This window comes from Cryptotermes secundus, unplaced genomic scaffold, assembly GCF_002891405.2.
Source record: "Cryptotermes secundus unplaced genomic scaffold, Csec_1.0 scaffold18, whole genome shotgun sequence".
NCBI lineage: Eukaryota > Metazoa > Arthropoda > Insecta > Blattodea > Kalotermitidae > Cryptotermes > Cryptotermes secundus.
The window spans coordinates 246,952-261,779 of record NW_019735461.1 but is presented as its reverse complement, the minus strand read 5'-3'; the positions used below and the strand labels follow the sequence as shown (position 1 = coordinate 261,779).

Here is a 14,828-nt window from a genome sequence, read left to right as displayed (position 1 = left end):
AGAACAAAGATCTTATAGACATTTTAACTTGAATTAAGGTTTAAAAAGTGCTAATTTAAAAATCAAATCGACGCGTGTAGATTAACAAAGATTTTATACAATTAGAAAGACTGGGATTTTTACATTTTTAACAAGCAGTGTAACAGTTACGTGAGTGATACACACCTGATGATGGCCATTTAGGGCCGAAACATGTAGTGTGGAGGAGGAAAAAGAAGTAAAAACTACAATAAAATTGTTGCACTTAAGACGGTATTTGTCCATATATATAATGAAAAATCACTTTGTAACAGTAGGAGTTGTCACAATTTCGAGCAAGGAATCCAGTTAAAAACGTAATAACTAACAATTATACCACTGAATTAGTTTGAATATGGTTTATGTAAAAGTCTACTGCAATGAGAATAGAACACATTGTATGGGTAACCGCCACAATTCTACTTACTGGCTTTCAAGAACTTCCGGAGGCTTCACCTCCCACCGTTGTGTCTCTGTGATGTTGCGAATGTCTATGATCCATAACTTGACTACAGGGTTTGTTGTCCCCGGCTATAAAGACAAAACGAAATCAAACTACTAACATATTCAAGCAGAAACCTAATTATTACTGTAGATATACTGGTTTTATGCCGGTCACGGTAACCGAGCGGTCTAAGGCATGTACTGTCTTCGCTCGCTCGGAAGCCGGGATCGTGGGTTCGAATTCCACTCAGGGCATGGATGTTTGTGTGCGTTTTTCTGTGTTTGTCTACAGGTAGAGGCCTTGCGACGAGCTGATCACTCGCCCAAGGAGTCCTACCGTATGTGTAAGATCTAGTAAACCGAAGTGAAAGAGAGAGTTTCATGGAGGTAGGCCTAGGCCCAAAATTGGGGCTGTAGCGCCACAGAAAAAAAAATACTGCTTTTATATTCAATCGTCCTTTTCTCCACTACATAAGCATAATGAAATACCGATCTAATTTTGGATTGTGTACTTTTCTAATGGCTCTCCTTTGTTACTTACTTCACTGATCTTAGTAAAATGGCGTATGAAGGTATGAACCAAACTGAGATGGTGAAGGATAGGACCTAGTAACTGAATTTTATGGGCACTCTAATAAACCTTCAGACTCCTTAAAGTCACAGAACTTCTCGAACCGCTTCACTGACTACACTTCGGCTGTAGTGGAAGCGACTAAAAAGAAGACATAATCTGCTGTACTGAGCCTGAACTGGCAGAGACCTTTTATACTTACTGTATATACAAACATTTGGTGAAAAGTAAGATGTTAATAATTGTACATATTGACAATTGACAATATTGTTGACTGTGACTCTGACAAAAGACAGACCTGTTTCCTCGTCAGATAGGGCGCCCCACATGGACAGGATTGTAACTTTCATACAAGAAGAAATATCTGGTCATGAGTCCCAGACGGGGCTCGACACCAAGACAGACAGTTGCAACGTGACTTGATTTTGACTTGACTTAACCGCTTCGAGATTATTGGCTTTCAGTAGGATATGCAGTTAGCTCCTTTGCAACAGCTTGGTTTCATTTTCTTGTTTGTATTACGTTCCTGAAATATGAATATCGTTTTACATCTAGCGAATTTTTATTCTCTAACTTAGATTCGCATCTAGTCGCGTATAATTTACTTTCCTTGTTTAAATAAAGATTGCTGCGTTTTACTGTGAGTTTTCTGTATGTGTACATAACACAGGATATACATGTCCATAAAAAAATTTTATCTCCTTTAATATTCAACAGATATTGATGAATTCTTGTGTCGTAAGATTTGAACGGAAAGTTGTGTGGAAATTTTTTTTTTAAGTTTAAGGTCTTTCATTCTGGTCCGTCACACTAACCAATTAACAATCAAGTTCCTTCCGTCAAATGTGACACTTTTTTAAGTTTTCCACCTCGTCACCACCTGCCTTACATGTTTCGGCTCACCACGGAGCCATCATCAGAGGCATTTATAGTAGAAAAAGAAATCACCAACACACAAAACTTCACTTTGTCCAAGATAGCCACGTTCCAGTTAATTAAAATAATTACAAATAGTTAAAATTACCCAGAATGTCGGTTCACTAAAAGTTTTTCACACACCACAGTAGCTTCCTTATTTGATTCGTCGTTAATTCTGTAAAATTATGTTTCGTTATTTGAAGTAAGAATTCTTAAAATCCCTAGAATTCTTTCCCGCTTGGCCCAATCTTTTTGCTTCGGGATGTTGTTGACGTGTGTTGTCTGTCGGTAGTTGATGTTGCTTGTCTGTGTGTTGTGATGCTTGGTGGTGCAGGTGGTGACGAGGTGGAAAACTTAAAAAAGTGTCACATTTGACGGAAGGAACTTGATTGTTAATTGTGTGGAAATGTTCATGTAGGTTCTTATGAATCAAATATTATCCATATTTTATACTACAGACAGTTGGAATGGAGCTTCATCTATTTTCTGTATAACTGCTCATGCGTGAAACAGTTGTACATGACATGCTGCACTGTCTTGTAAAGATTAACAGATTTATTATAATTTGAAACATTTTCGGTACGACTTTTCAGAAGAAAGAAAGCAATTTTTATCGCACAAGGGTCCCCCTGCCACGGAGATATGTAAAGTCTATCTATCCATTTATTTTGAAATGTAGTGGTCAGGCTGCATTGTAAGATACAACAGATAAGTCGAGATGAACTATATCGACACATGAGGTAGGATGCATATGGACTGTAGAAGTGGCAATATCTTAAGGTGAATACAAAGGCCGTACCGTGGTCGCGCCATAGCTCAAGCGGTTAGTCGTTGATTTCCCACTGCGGTGCCCCGGGTTCGATCCCGGGTCTGGTCAAGTGGGATTTGTGGGGAACAAAGTGGCGCTTGGGTGGGTTTTCTCGGAGTACTTCGGTTTTCCCTGCCAATCTTCATTCCACCAAATTGTCCATCATCATAATCACCCGGGGCAGGCTACAATAGGTCAATCAGTGGCCGCCGTGCCGAGTGGACCCAGTTGGACTCAACCTCCAACTAAGCGAATTTAATTTTTTTAAAGGCCGTACCGTGCCTTAGCTCAGGCGTTTTATTTTTTAATTCGCTTAGTGGGGGATGGAGTCCAACTGGGTCCACTCGGCACGGCACTTGATTTATCGATTCCATCTTCATATATTCAGGATGACTGGTAAAAAAATATATTTACTGAACAGTAATTACATCTTACTATTTCAGCAATTTTCAGTCTCCGTGGTGTAGTGATTATAAATTCAAATTTTCACGACAGATTACATGAATTGTGACATTTTATGAGAGTCTAAAGTACACACAAAAATATTATTATTGAGTCCGTAGCAATGACATAGTTGTCCTGTGCAGCAAGGACATACGTGTATATGTGCTATGGGCGTGTTCATAAAGGAAGTTTGTGATTTGATAGAACCTCAACAGTTTCCGCAGGAGATATTTTTTTAATTAGGCTTGGAGCCAGCAGAATATTTTTATTGGCTTCTTTTTCCCAGAATAAAGCGTAATATTTCCAAATATATTAGCGGAATGAATAATTTAAATTCAAATAGTGAGTGCCTTCTTGGAGCTAGGAACATGATTTTTAAATATTGTAATGGATTTGCTAAAAATTTCTAGACAACGGATCGACAAACACCCTGCTATATGCGCACGCAACAGTAGGACAAATGTTATAGCACGTTGCTAGACAGCAGTCAGCGCGTCAGTGAACTAGCTGGATAGCAGTCACCTGACATGTTTTCTGTGAGTAGTTCGTGCCGAAGAGTTATCTTGAAGACGTTCGGCGCTACAGCGCAGTTGAGAGAATTTGACTAGAGAGTTCCAGTCAGTCAAGGGACGATCGTAGTTGAAGAAGAATTAGAAGCCTGCCTGTGAAGGCTTAACAGGCGATCTGAAGACTTTGTGTGTTGTAGCACAGTGATCTTGGGAGTGTGTGATTAAGTGAGCCACGTTAGGCGTGTGCCTTGTCATCACGGCATTGCGTGTCCTCAGGTAGTGGACGGAGGAAAAGGCGTCCAGATATAGCTGATAGCTGAGAGTATATTGAATAAGCAGTTGCGGACAACCGATAAGGGGTGGTACTCTAGCTTGGAGGTTAGGCATTGGGCTAATAACTCCTCACCTTGGAAAATAATCTTGTTACGAAAAAATACAAGAAGACTCGTACCTGGACGAATTCTTTTACTGGAAATATTTTATCGCAAAAATAGTCTCTCGTATTTTTTAACTTATGTAGCTATGATTAATCGATTGATTTATTTACCTATAAGCCTACAGCACAGAATAATGGGGCGCTCATAAACGATGCATTGTAAAGGCGTGGAATCAGCCATTGACAAAAGAGGATACTATTTCATTTACTGGAGTGAATGAGAAAGACTAATTTTTCAGGATTTACCATCTCCGAGACGACTTTCAAACTCCAGTCCACCCTAATGTGATGGAGATCTATTGACTATTACACGGCCATTCGGGTTAATTAAATCGTCACTTACATTGTAATTAAGTGACAACTGAAAATAGTAAGTAGTAAAGTAAAGAGAATCGACTATGCAGTGACCAAACCTGCCTTCATGACACTGGGTACCATATCTCACCGTGGGGTAGCGCACCGTGCGGGACTCTGGAAACGTTGTCCAGACACCAGTACCCTTTTTGAAAGAGCCGCTAATGGAGCCTGATCCGAACCACGGGAAGGCCAGGATTCGAACCTCGGAATCATTGAACGAAGCGTACATGATGTGGGTTCCATCTGGTGACCCCCACAGTGCCTCAGGCGACGACAAGATGTCCTCTGCAAAAGAATGTTGTTCTATAGAGACTGCACCCTTTGTTGTTAACTGTGATGTGAGTGAATCGAAACAGAACCAGACGGACGCCTCTCTATTTCGTGTTTATGCAACAGCTTATTTAGGAATTTGATATCCGGGAGACTTACGAAAATAAAGAAAACGATAGAGATCATTGTATTCGGCGTACATACGTACATAAAGCTAGTGTCACAAATGTCTGTCATTTAATCAAAAATTATTTCTCTCACTCTTAACTTTTCTTAATTTTTCCACCTCCTCAGTGTGGACCAAGCATTTCATTGAGAGAAAAGGAGATGTGAACCATAAAAATAAATACACATGGAAATGGCAAAATCTAACGTCAATAACTGGCTCGATGTTACTTGAAAAACTGAGAAACATTTAGCTTTTCAAGAAGTATCTTGCTGCATGTAGTTATTCATTACATAGAAAACCAAAATTACATAGTAATTAGTTGTCACAGTTTCACGTTCCGACCGCTTTGCCTCTAGGGAATAAGATTCTGGCCGAATAGTGGTCTAGAAGTTGTGTCCGTCCGCCTTGCACTCACCCTGGTACAGCCAATCGGGAATGCCGTTGTAGATAGTTCCGGGTTTCCCGGAGTCTGTAAGACGGAAGTCCTGCCCGCCATCTGGTGAGAGACGCAAGTAGATATCGTTCTCGGCCACTAGGATGAGGGCGGTAGTGTTGCCGAGCCAGCTGACGTGCTGTAGCCGAGACTGCTGCACTTTCGGTGCGTCGTTCAGTCTGATGGGGATGTGGTGGCTGCAACCAGAACATAGTAATTAATAATCCTGATATTTTACTGCAATATATTATGTTGCTAGTGCCCACAAGTCCTTAGCCTTAATGCTCATTTGTGACTCCACAGCCAGAAATTAATCTTCCCCTTATCTTCTTAAACATTCACAAAGCAACAAAGTATTTTAAAATGAAAGCTGCAGATCATAATAAGACAAGAACAGTGACAAATGCTATCTCCTGGCATGTGACGCTTGTATCCTGTAGAGGCGCTACCTCCGTCTCCAAGATCGAAATGTAAGCAAAGAAATCATTCAGTAAGAAGCAGACTGGCCACATTGCATTAAAATTCGAGAAGACAGTAGCCTTCTCTTTAGAGTCAATGGTGTGACAATCTTAAATACAAAGAAATATCAATTGATTTACGTCATGTAACAATTTTTGTAGTCATCAGTTTCTATGTGACGTTCCATAAGTTCGATTCCGGGCTGCGTATAAAGTTTGGAAGCATTCAGTTGTTAATATTTCAATCTGTCTTACAAAAAGTAAGGGTTGTTTGGGTAATAGAGAGTGTTCGTATTTAGTAGGTAAGGGGTTCGAATCTCAGCCAGTGTGTTCGCTGTAATGACTAAGGGTTTTCGTGGCGTTCTTCATCCACGCCAAACATATTCTGGTATAGTTCGTTTAAAGGTTTTAACACCTACTGCAGATTCATAACTCACAAATATTCTACCTTTGACGCTATGTTTCATATACACAGTTTACGAAGAATTGCTAAATAGTTTAGGAAACAGGACCAAAGAGGGATTAATACATGCCCTTCCTACCAGTCACATCAAGTGAAGTACCGAAAACTAGTGTCAACCTGAACACTGAACTGTGAATAAAGGTTCATGCACAACCAGTCTCATAGACCTAGACTTAACTGAGAAATTATACTAATCCATCATATATTCCCCCGTTTTCGTTTGAATTTCCAGCATATGAACACGTGCATTGGTATATGTATTTGTATAGCAATCCCTCGTCAAGATATCAGGGCTGGAAGAACCGCGGTTGGTAAGACCAGGGATTATGGAAAACTGGGAGTTAAGGGAACCGTGGGAAACCTTAACACTCATCACAGCTCAACAAAGTTGCCTTTTCCTTCACTGAACACCAACTACATAGGCTAGTGATTTTAGAATCACAGTGACCGCGCGGTCTAAGGCATGACCTGTCTTCGTTGGCTCGAACTCTTGTATTGTGGGTTCGAAGCCCACTCAAGGCATGAATCTGTGTGTGCGCTTTTATTTTGTGTTTGTGTTGTCCTGTGTGTAGGTAGCGGCCTTGCGACGGGCTGACCACTCATTCGAGGAGCTCTACCGTCTGTGTAAAAAGGTTCCAAAACTAAAGAAGAGACCAGGGCCCAACAAAGGGCTGTAGAGCCGCTGATGAATGAATGAAAATGAACAGTTTCACACACAAAGTACTAATATCATTACTGCAACACAAGATGCACTGTAACTGTAACCGGGACGCTAGGAAATTAGTTTTGAATTCATTACAGATCAACCATTAGCAGATGCTGATTTGTTGCTGGGGAAGCCACCAATGTTTTCTGTATGTATACAAATCAAAGCCCTCAGGTATATAAAATAAACTACCATGGCTTGAAAACAATGTACAAATGGATATCCACGTACACATGAACTACGAATTTGGCGATCAGAAATCTACGTGTCATTTTACATGGGTGTGAGAACTGTTTCCTCACTTCAAGTAGAACACTAATCACAAACTCTGGTCAAGATTCTTAAATCATAAGCCTGACGGGACGTGTAAGGGGTGTGAAAACATTAGATTGGTTCTCTATATAATCATTTTTGGTCCTAAATCATCCAAGGAAGAAGCTACTTGAGACAATTAAGAGTACTCGTATGTGCAATGACAATATTAAAATTGTTCTTGGACAAATAAGTGTTTATTGTGGAACTTTAACTCTGTCTTAATGATTAAATCACTGGTGGAAATTTTGTTTCTCTCTTTGAAGGAAGGGTTTAGATTGGGGATGTCTGTAAACACGTTTTTGAATAGAACATTTGAACCTAAGGGAGATAAAGTAATAATATACTATAGAAAATTAGAAAAATAAGATTTTATTGAATTTTCGCTTTTCGCCTGATATTATGGAAGAAAAATTAAAGAGGTTAAAACAGGAGGGATATTTACGCATGATAGAAGATAGAAGTACTTATAAATTTTTGTCCGAAAATGTTAAATGAAGATATTAGTTCGGAGACAAAGAGATGAAAGCATTTATTTTTTCATTCAGAACTTGGAGTGGAAGGATGTAGATTGGACTCGTGTAAGACATACAAAAGTAAACAAGGTTAACCATCTACACAATACTTTTGTATACCGCCATCTTTGAGCTGATTGTCTAGGTAGTGTGGGATCCTCGCCGTCTCACAACTCTATGGGTTACAAGGATAGTTCTATTTTACTTTACTTTTATGACACACAACAGGATGCACACTATTGATATTGGACTGATGTAGCTATGTTTGTACGTATGCTTGCTCTTACAGAAGACGCAGCCACTCTCACTGCCAGACAAATGACGCTAATCATCAAACTGTCTCGAGGCAATATTCGAGGACACATGTACACACCTTCGCATCTTGTTATTAAAGTCTCTGATGGATATTTGCCTAAACGATTTTAAAATAAAGGAGATGAAGGAAGGAAGTGGGAAAGGCGGCAGTTGGACGTAGGGAGGAAAAGGTTAAAAAGGGAACATGCAAGGAGTCAATGTGATAAATGCATTAAAGGTATTAATAATACAGAGAAAGTCTGTGCGCAATGAGGATATGAAATTACTTTCCTAGAAAGGCTAACCTTGCGAATCCGCTAAAGAGTCATCCTTACCAAGCATCAGGATATGTTTTGCCGTCTCGCCTTCATGTTGGGTTTGAAAATCAGTTATATAACTAAGCGCCGTTTCACGTCTACACACTAAAACTATAAAGAAAGCACTCTTCTGGGATGTGGCACCGTGTAGATGTGGTGTTAACCGACGTTTCGGAGGAACGTCTGTTAACACCTCATCTACACGGTGCCACATCCCAGAATATTGCTTTCTTCATAGTCACCGCCGTGAAAATCTCCAAGCTTACACTAAAACTATAGTTTATGTAACAAACTATAATTTCCGTCGAGTTTCGAAAGGCCATTATAGTAGTATGTAATACAAAAATCCACATAAGTTTAACAAAAATTAAAAATGTTCAATAAATTATTTACTTGAAAACAGGGTGCTAATTGAAATTTGCTAGTAAACCTAATTATATAAAGGGATAATGGAAGAAATCACATAAAGCGACATATCATATTATGCTAGAATAAGAACATCAGCATAATAATGATATGTTTTCTTATTTAAAGGATTCTACAATATTACCAGAAATGAATAACCCATAAACGAAAATTGTGTCTCCTGTTAGGAACGATCCCCCAGTTGAGAAACAGTGGCTGCAAGATACTGGCGTAGTGGTTGGTGCGTGTCTTTCTCTGCTGTAAACGCCACTTCTGAGGCTTAGGGTGCGTTAGCACTGTCAAGGAGATAATGGGAAAAGTCTGCTACATATTTGCGATTCACAAATTGTTCCACAAAATAAGATGTTTCCACGAAGAAGAGGAAAACCAAGTGAATTTTATTTTAATATAAGTAAACGCGTTCCCATTTTTATGGAACCTGTAAAGTGCGTTACACTTTCACAGAAGTCCGGAGCTGAATTCCATCCCGAGTCAGCTAAATGCATTTTGCGTCTTCACAGCCCATTTCTCAGAAATTAATTACAATATTATCACCTTTTCTTCTCATAGATCTTCCTTTTAGTTTCCTGACCAAAATTTGAGTTTTCTCCCGCTTGTGGGGCAAGTCCCGTTTAGTAACCCCAGTAGCATTTTCAGATGTGTGCAAACGGTATTAATCTTTGTGACACATCGAAATGTTCTCCTCGGTGATTTTGTGAAAGTTTTAAAGACCCTTGCAGTATCGAGAGTGAATGGTGCTGAATGATACGAAGACTGGTAAATGATAGAATGGAGAGGATTTGAAAGGAAGCAGTCATGGCTTAAATGAAGTAATGTCTCAGAATTTGCCTAGATTGACTGACAGAAAACACAAAATACCTCAGTCAGGATAGCCGATGACCTATCCGCGATTCGAACAGAGCACTTCCGAATAGAAGCCCAGATATTAACCTCTAAACTAACAGTTTCACTGTTTCCGTTATTGTGATTGCCAGCAGCAATACTTGCAGAGTTAGTAGTAACAATAATAGTACCGTTATAATGCCTTTTCAATAATTTGAAATATATTAGTGACCCAATACACCCGTGGAGTGTTTAACATTTTTCCTTCATATTCCGGAAGCCCCGAGTTCGAAAATTTTGCTCGAGATTCTGTTTTCCATCTCAGGTTGTTGGTGTTTGCTGTAAATCCATCCAGGTAAATTCAGGGCTAAGCTTAATACAGGTCAAGACCATTTATTTTCATATTATTCCAAATTTATTTATCACGGTCATCTTCCAGCTGCATAATCGAAAGATATCTTTAAGTATTTCATGAATCGATCAGTGCTTCGAGATGGATTTGTTTGTTTCACAATGTAGACCTAAGTAATAAAAAAATGTGGAATTCAGAAGGGAAGGTCATTTTTCTTATGGAATGGAAGACAGATGAAGGCAGTGGGTTTATGTAAGTGAAATGTTTTTGACCTGAAGTCTGTCTCTGATCACTTAATATGGTGGCGAGGAAATTGTTTTTAAGACGAATGGCCAGGAACCAATAACTTAATGACTCATAATGAGAATCTTACAGTTTATGGCTGTAACATCAATCTGTCTGTAGACGTAGCTATCAGAATACCGACTTTTATACCACCAGCAACATGTGGCTTCGTCTATAATAGGCCGCATCCGAACAAAAGCGAACATATTAGAGTTCCCAAAGAGGCCCATAAGGGAATCCACAACATCAAGAATCTATCGGTCTTTGTCTGCTAACCATGTGCATATAGGAGAAATAACAATGGGTGGACCTAAACTATCCGTCAGTTCCTTACTTGTAATTGTCTAGGCTCTCAGTTTTTATGCTTCATAATATCGCTCCTAATTGTAAAGAAGAAAGTAGCTTTTGCACTATTATTTACTTCTTCANGACGTTCCTCGGAAACGTCGGTTAACACCATATATACACGGTGCCAAATCCCAGAAGACTGCTTTCTTCATAGTCACCGCCGTGAAAGCCTCAAATCTTATATAATATAATTGTTTCCCTTACATTTACTGATGTAGTACAGAGGCCTACTGCAAAATATAAACTCAGGATTATGTCATATGAAACTATTTCTACATACATATACGAGTATGTATGTGTGCGTGTGTGTGTGTGTGTGCGTGCGTGAGTGTGTCGCCTAAGAAGCAAGGCATACACAAAGTTCATAGTAGCGAATATAAAAAGGGTTTCAAGTGGATATTAATTGAATTGATTTTTTTATTTATTTAAATGCTTACTCAGCAGGCCAAAAATCAATTATAAAGATAGCAGGCATAAGGAAGAAAGCAAGCACATACACACATGAGGTAAAAACCAAAACTAAATAACGTCTGTCATTTAGGCAATAATAAAATTTGAATGAATGCAATTGCGCCAACTGTTATATTATGGGGATATATATTGTCACGTGTTGGGAATGTCACGCGACAAATAACTTCACGTGGGTCTCGGATTTAGCGAATCTTTATTGTGCTTCACTAATGCACTCACACTCACACTCTGAATTCCAAACATGTGACATTATGTATAATCATATTGACTACAATATTTTAATAAACAAGGAAGTTTCGTTATAAATATGATTAGGAGAAAGAGTGTCTGTTCCACATGTAAGCGTCCCTGCTAACAGCATTAGCAACCAGAACACATTTAGGAGGACAATTCTTGCTTGAAGAGCAGACATTGAAAGTCTCTGATATCCGGAGCAGGAACTCTGAGACCAACAGTTTCCAAAAGAGATGGACAGAATTTATGACGAAAGTAAACTTGAAAATGGTACAGTTCACGGATATGGTTACGCCGGGTGTGCAACTCTAAATGCTCTAAGCATAAGCATAGCTCTAACGGACACGGGGGAAAACGACTAAACAGATGACTGCAAATGTCTGCTGGATGCAGATAATAATACGTACATGCATACGTACATAGACGGAGAGCAGCAAAACAGATAATTGCTTCTAGCGTACAGGACTGAGTGGTCACTAGGCGCAAGTTATGCTACCTGAATGATATGGGTACTTACTCGTTCCTGACGTCGTACACGGTGTAGTGGGCTGTGAATGTTTGACGAAATACCTAGGAAAGAATAAATAACAAATAAGAAAAAAAGCAAGATGAATGGGGCCCCCCTTCCGTTCGCATCAATAACTCGGACTGCAAAATTGTCCAAGGTAGACAATTTAACCTAACTTGAGTGCGTTTGCTATTTTCTGCAGGAAAATAATTCATAACCTACTGTTTCAAAGTTGTCTTGCTACATGATAAATTACCGAGAATTGCTTAACTTGCTGTTATTTATACAGACCTGCTCGTTGTTCTAAATATAGCATTCTTTATAAAACTGATTACTTGTTAGTCCTTCGCATGCAAAGCTTTTAAGCTAAAATCACTTCTTTCTCTTGTAGTTCCATAGCATCTTTTAATTCACAAATAGATGATAAACCATAAATTGTATCAAAGGCGAGGTCAAGTTAAGTCCTAGATTCAAATCTATGGCCAAAACTGCCTATATGACTGAGGATTACTGGGGTTTCTTCAGTCTCTCCAGAAAAATACAGGAGTTTAGTTTCAAATTAGACTACAACAGCTTCCTACCACATCTTTCCAGTTCGTTATCAACTAATTTTATCCTGTCACTCATCGCTACATAATCTAAGCTGTTGGAAATGTTTTTAAGTGAGCCACGCGTTAATCAAGGAATGGCAGAAAATGTTTCTTTTCCACTGAGACTGAAATTATACAGGCATGCCAAGAAAACAAGACGTGTATTTGTAAACGAAATATCACGTTCGTGATGTGGGTCGGTTTAACTTTATGTCAGGAGCATTGGGTTGAAATCATTCTTGCATCTCTTCTTTCCACGTCAGATATCCAGTTCGAATACGATTTCACTATCATTGTTCCTTCTGTTGGCCTGCAGATGCTTGCCGATTTGTTCCTAACCTCCATACACATACTAAGAGTCGATAAGCACCCACAAACCGCTATATCGACAACCCTCGTTCCCCCTCCACCTACTTCTAGCATCCATCAGTGCAGTTTCCTCTCATTCATACAGTTCTCAGCATACAGGTAAGTACTTGGCAGTCTTCAGAAAATTCCGTTAGGTTACACACCGCGTTACTACAAAGTCAGAAAACAGATATTGTGTCTTGCATTATATCAATGGAAGAGTCTCGTTAAACGTGTGACATCAACATCACTGCTAAAAAAATAGCGTGAATCAACAAGAAACAATGATTAACTTTTCTACACTATCTATCGACTTGGTTTTTACTAAAAATCAACGATTCGGAGACTGGAAACTGTCTCCATCCTCAGGTAAGAACATACTCATTTGGGCCTAATAGCCAGAAGTAGTCTCTCTTCCCTGGGCCCAACAGATCAGGCTCTTCTTTCAGGGCGAAAACACAGTCCAGTCCATGAAAAGTTTTTACAGTGAAAAGCAGGACGATTAATGACGTCCAACGCGTCAGTAACTATATTAATATAGCGTCTTCACGAACTTTTAGAGCTTAACAACGAAGTACAATTTTAAGGATATTTGAGGGCAACAAACGTTGTTTTTTTATATTTGAGGAAATGTGTTTCAGTGTCTTGAATTCTGTTTGCCAACGCCTTGAGGGTCAGAGGGACCGCCTCTGTGGTCTAGTGGTCAGAGTTCCTGGCTACAGATCCAGAGGTCCCGGGTTCGATATCCGGCGCTCCCATATTTTCTGAGAAGTAGTGAGTGTGAAACGGGGTCCATTTAGTCCCGTGAGGATAATTGAGGAGCTACTTGAATAGAAAGGTAGCGGCTGCGGTCTAGCAAACCGAAGTTAACGGCCTTGGGGATTCGTTGAGATGACCACGTAACACTCTCTATCCGCTGAGGTTGGCACTAACTTCGCCGACAAGCGGCGGTCGCTCGGTCGGTAAAGTTCGCTTGCGAACTAAAGCCGCGGAGTTTGTTTTTTGTCGTATATTTGGAGTGGGATCTCATATGTGTAGCCAGACACAAAGAGGAGACCAACCCTTTAGCTTTGGAACCGAGAGTGGGAGGAGAGAGACAAAGAGATGGTTATAGAGCATGTTCTAACCTGTCACCATAAGACAACGCTCAACTCTATAGACTCCATAGCTTTACTCAGTACGAGTGCACTCGTGTTCAAATATAGACGTTTTCTTACCCTCGGTCAGAAAATGTTGGAGTGCAAGAGTGAAGAGCGAGTTAACATCAAGTTTCTTGTGAAATCGAAGAAATCCGCGACGGAAACTTTTCAATTATCAAGTGAGGAAACCAAGCGACAATCAATGCAGTGGAAGCCAACAAAATCTCCACGCCAGATTTGTTCGAAGTTCAAGGCCATGTTGATTGTTTTCTTTGATATCCAGGGTACTGTAATGGCCGAGTGGGTTTCCAGCGGCCAGACGGTAAATCAGCAGTGTTACATTGAAGTCTTGAAGTTGCGCGGACGCTTGGGAAGGAAACGACCGGAATTATGGAGAAACGGTTAGATTTTTCACCAGGACAACGCGCTAGCACACAATTCTTTGTCTGTTAAGCACTTTTTAACTAACTACAAAATCACTCTGCACCCACCCTATTCGCCAGACCTGGCTCCCTGCGTCTTCTACCTTTTCCCAAAAATCGAGTCGGTGCTCAAAGGAACACATTTTTTGTTGGTAGAAGGTGTGAAAGCAAAAACGACGGAGATCCTCAACAGCCTTTCAGAAAGTGATCTGCAGAACTGCTTTGAACGTTGGCAGCACCATATGGAGCTATGTATCAAATCAGAAGGGAACTCTTTAGGGAACTCTTTTAAAGGAGATCCTAGTTGATTTTCTCTGTTTGTTAAATAAAATGAAATACAGGCACAGTCTCGTATTTTCTGTGTCTGACCACCTTGAACCGAGAATTTTGATGCTCATTTGTGAGAAATAGATGAATATTTAACATGGACTTACGACGCAT

General features: G+C 39.8%; 1 protein-coding gene across 1 annotated transcript in view; it reads right to left on the bottom strand.

Moving 5' to 3' along the window:
* The window catches only part of LOC111869272 (inactive dipeptidyl peptidase 10), a 164,322-nt gene that overhangs the window by 20,921 nt on the left and 128,573 nt on the right, over positions 1–14,828 (bottom strand). The window contains exons 5-8 of the mRNA XM_023860666.2: positions 11,898–11,950; positions 5,360–5,574; positions 4,594–4,790; positions 446–549 (exon numbers count right to left, since the gene is read on the bottom strand). Of these exons, the coding sequence (XP_023716434.1) occupies positions 446–549; positions 4,594–4,790; positions 5,360–5,574; positions 11,898–11,950 (569 nt within the window). The remainder of the gene's footprint in view (positions 1–445; positions 550–4,593; positions 4,791–5,359; positions 5,575–11,897; positions 11,951–14,828) is intronic.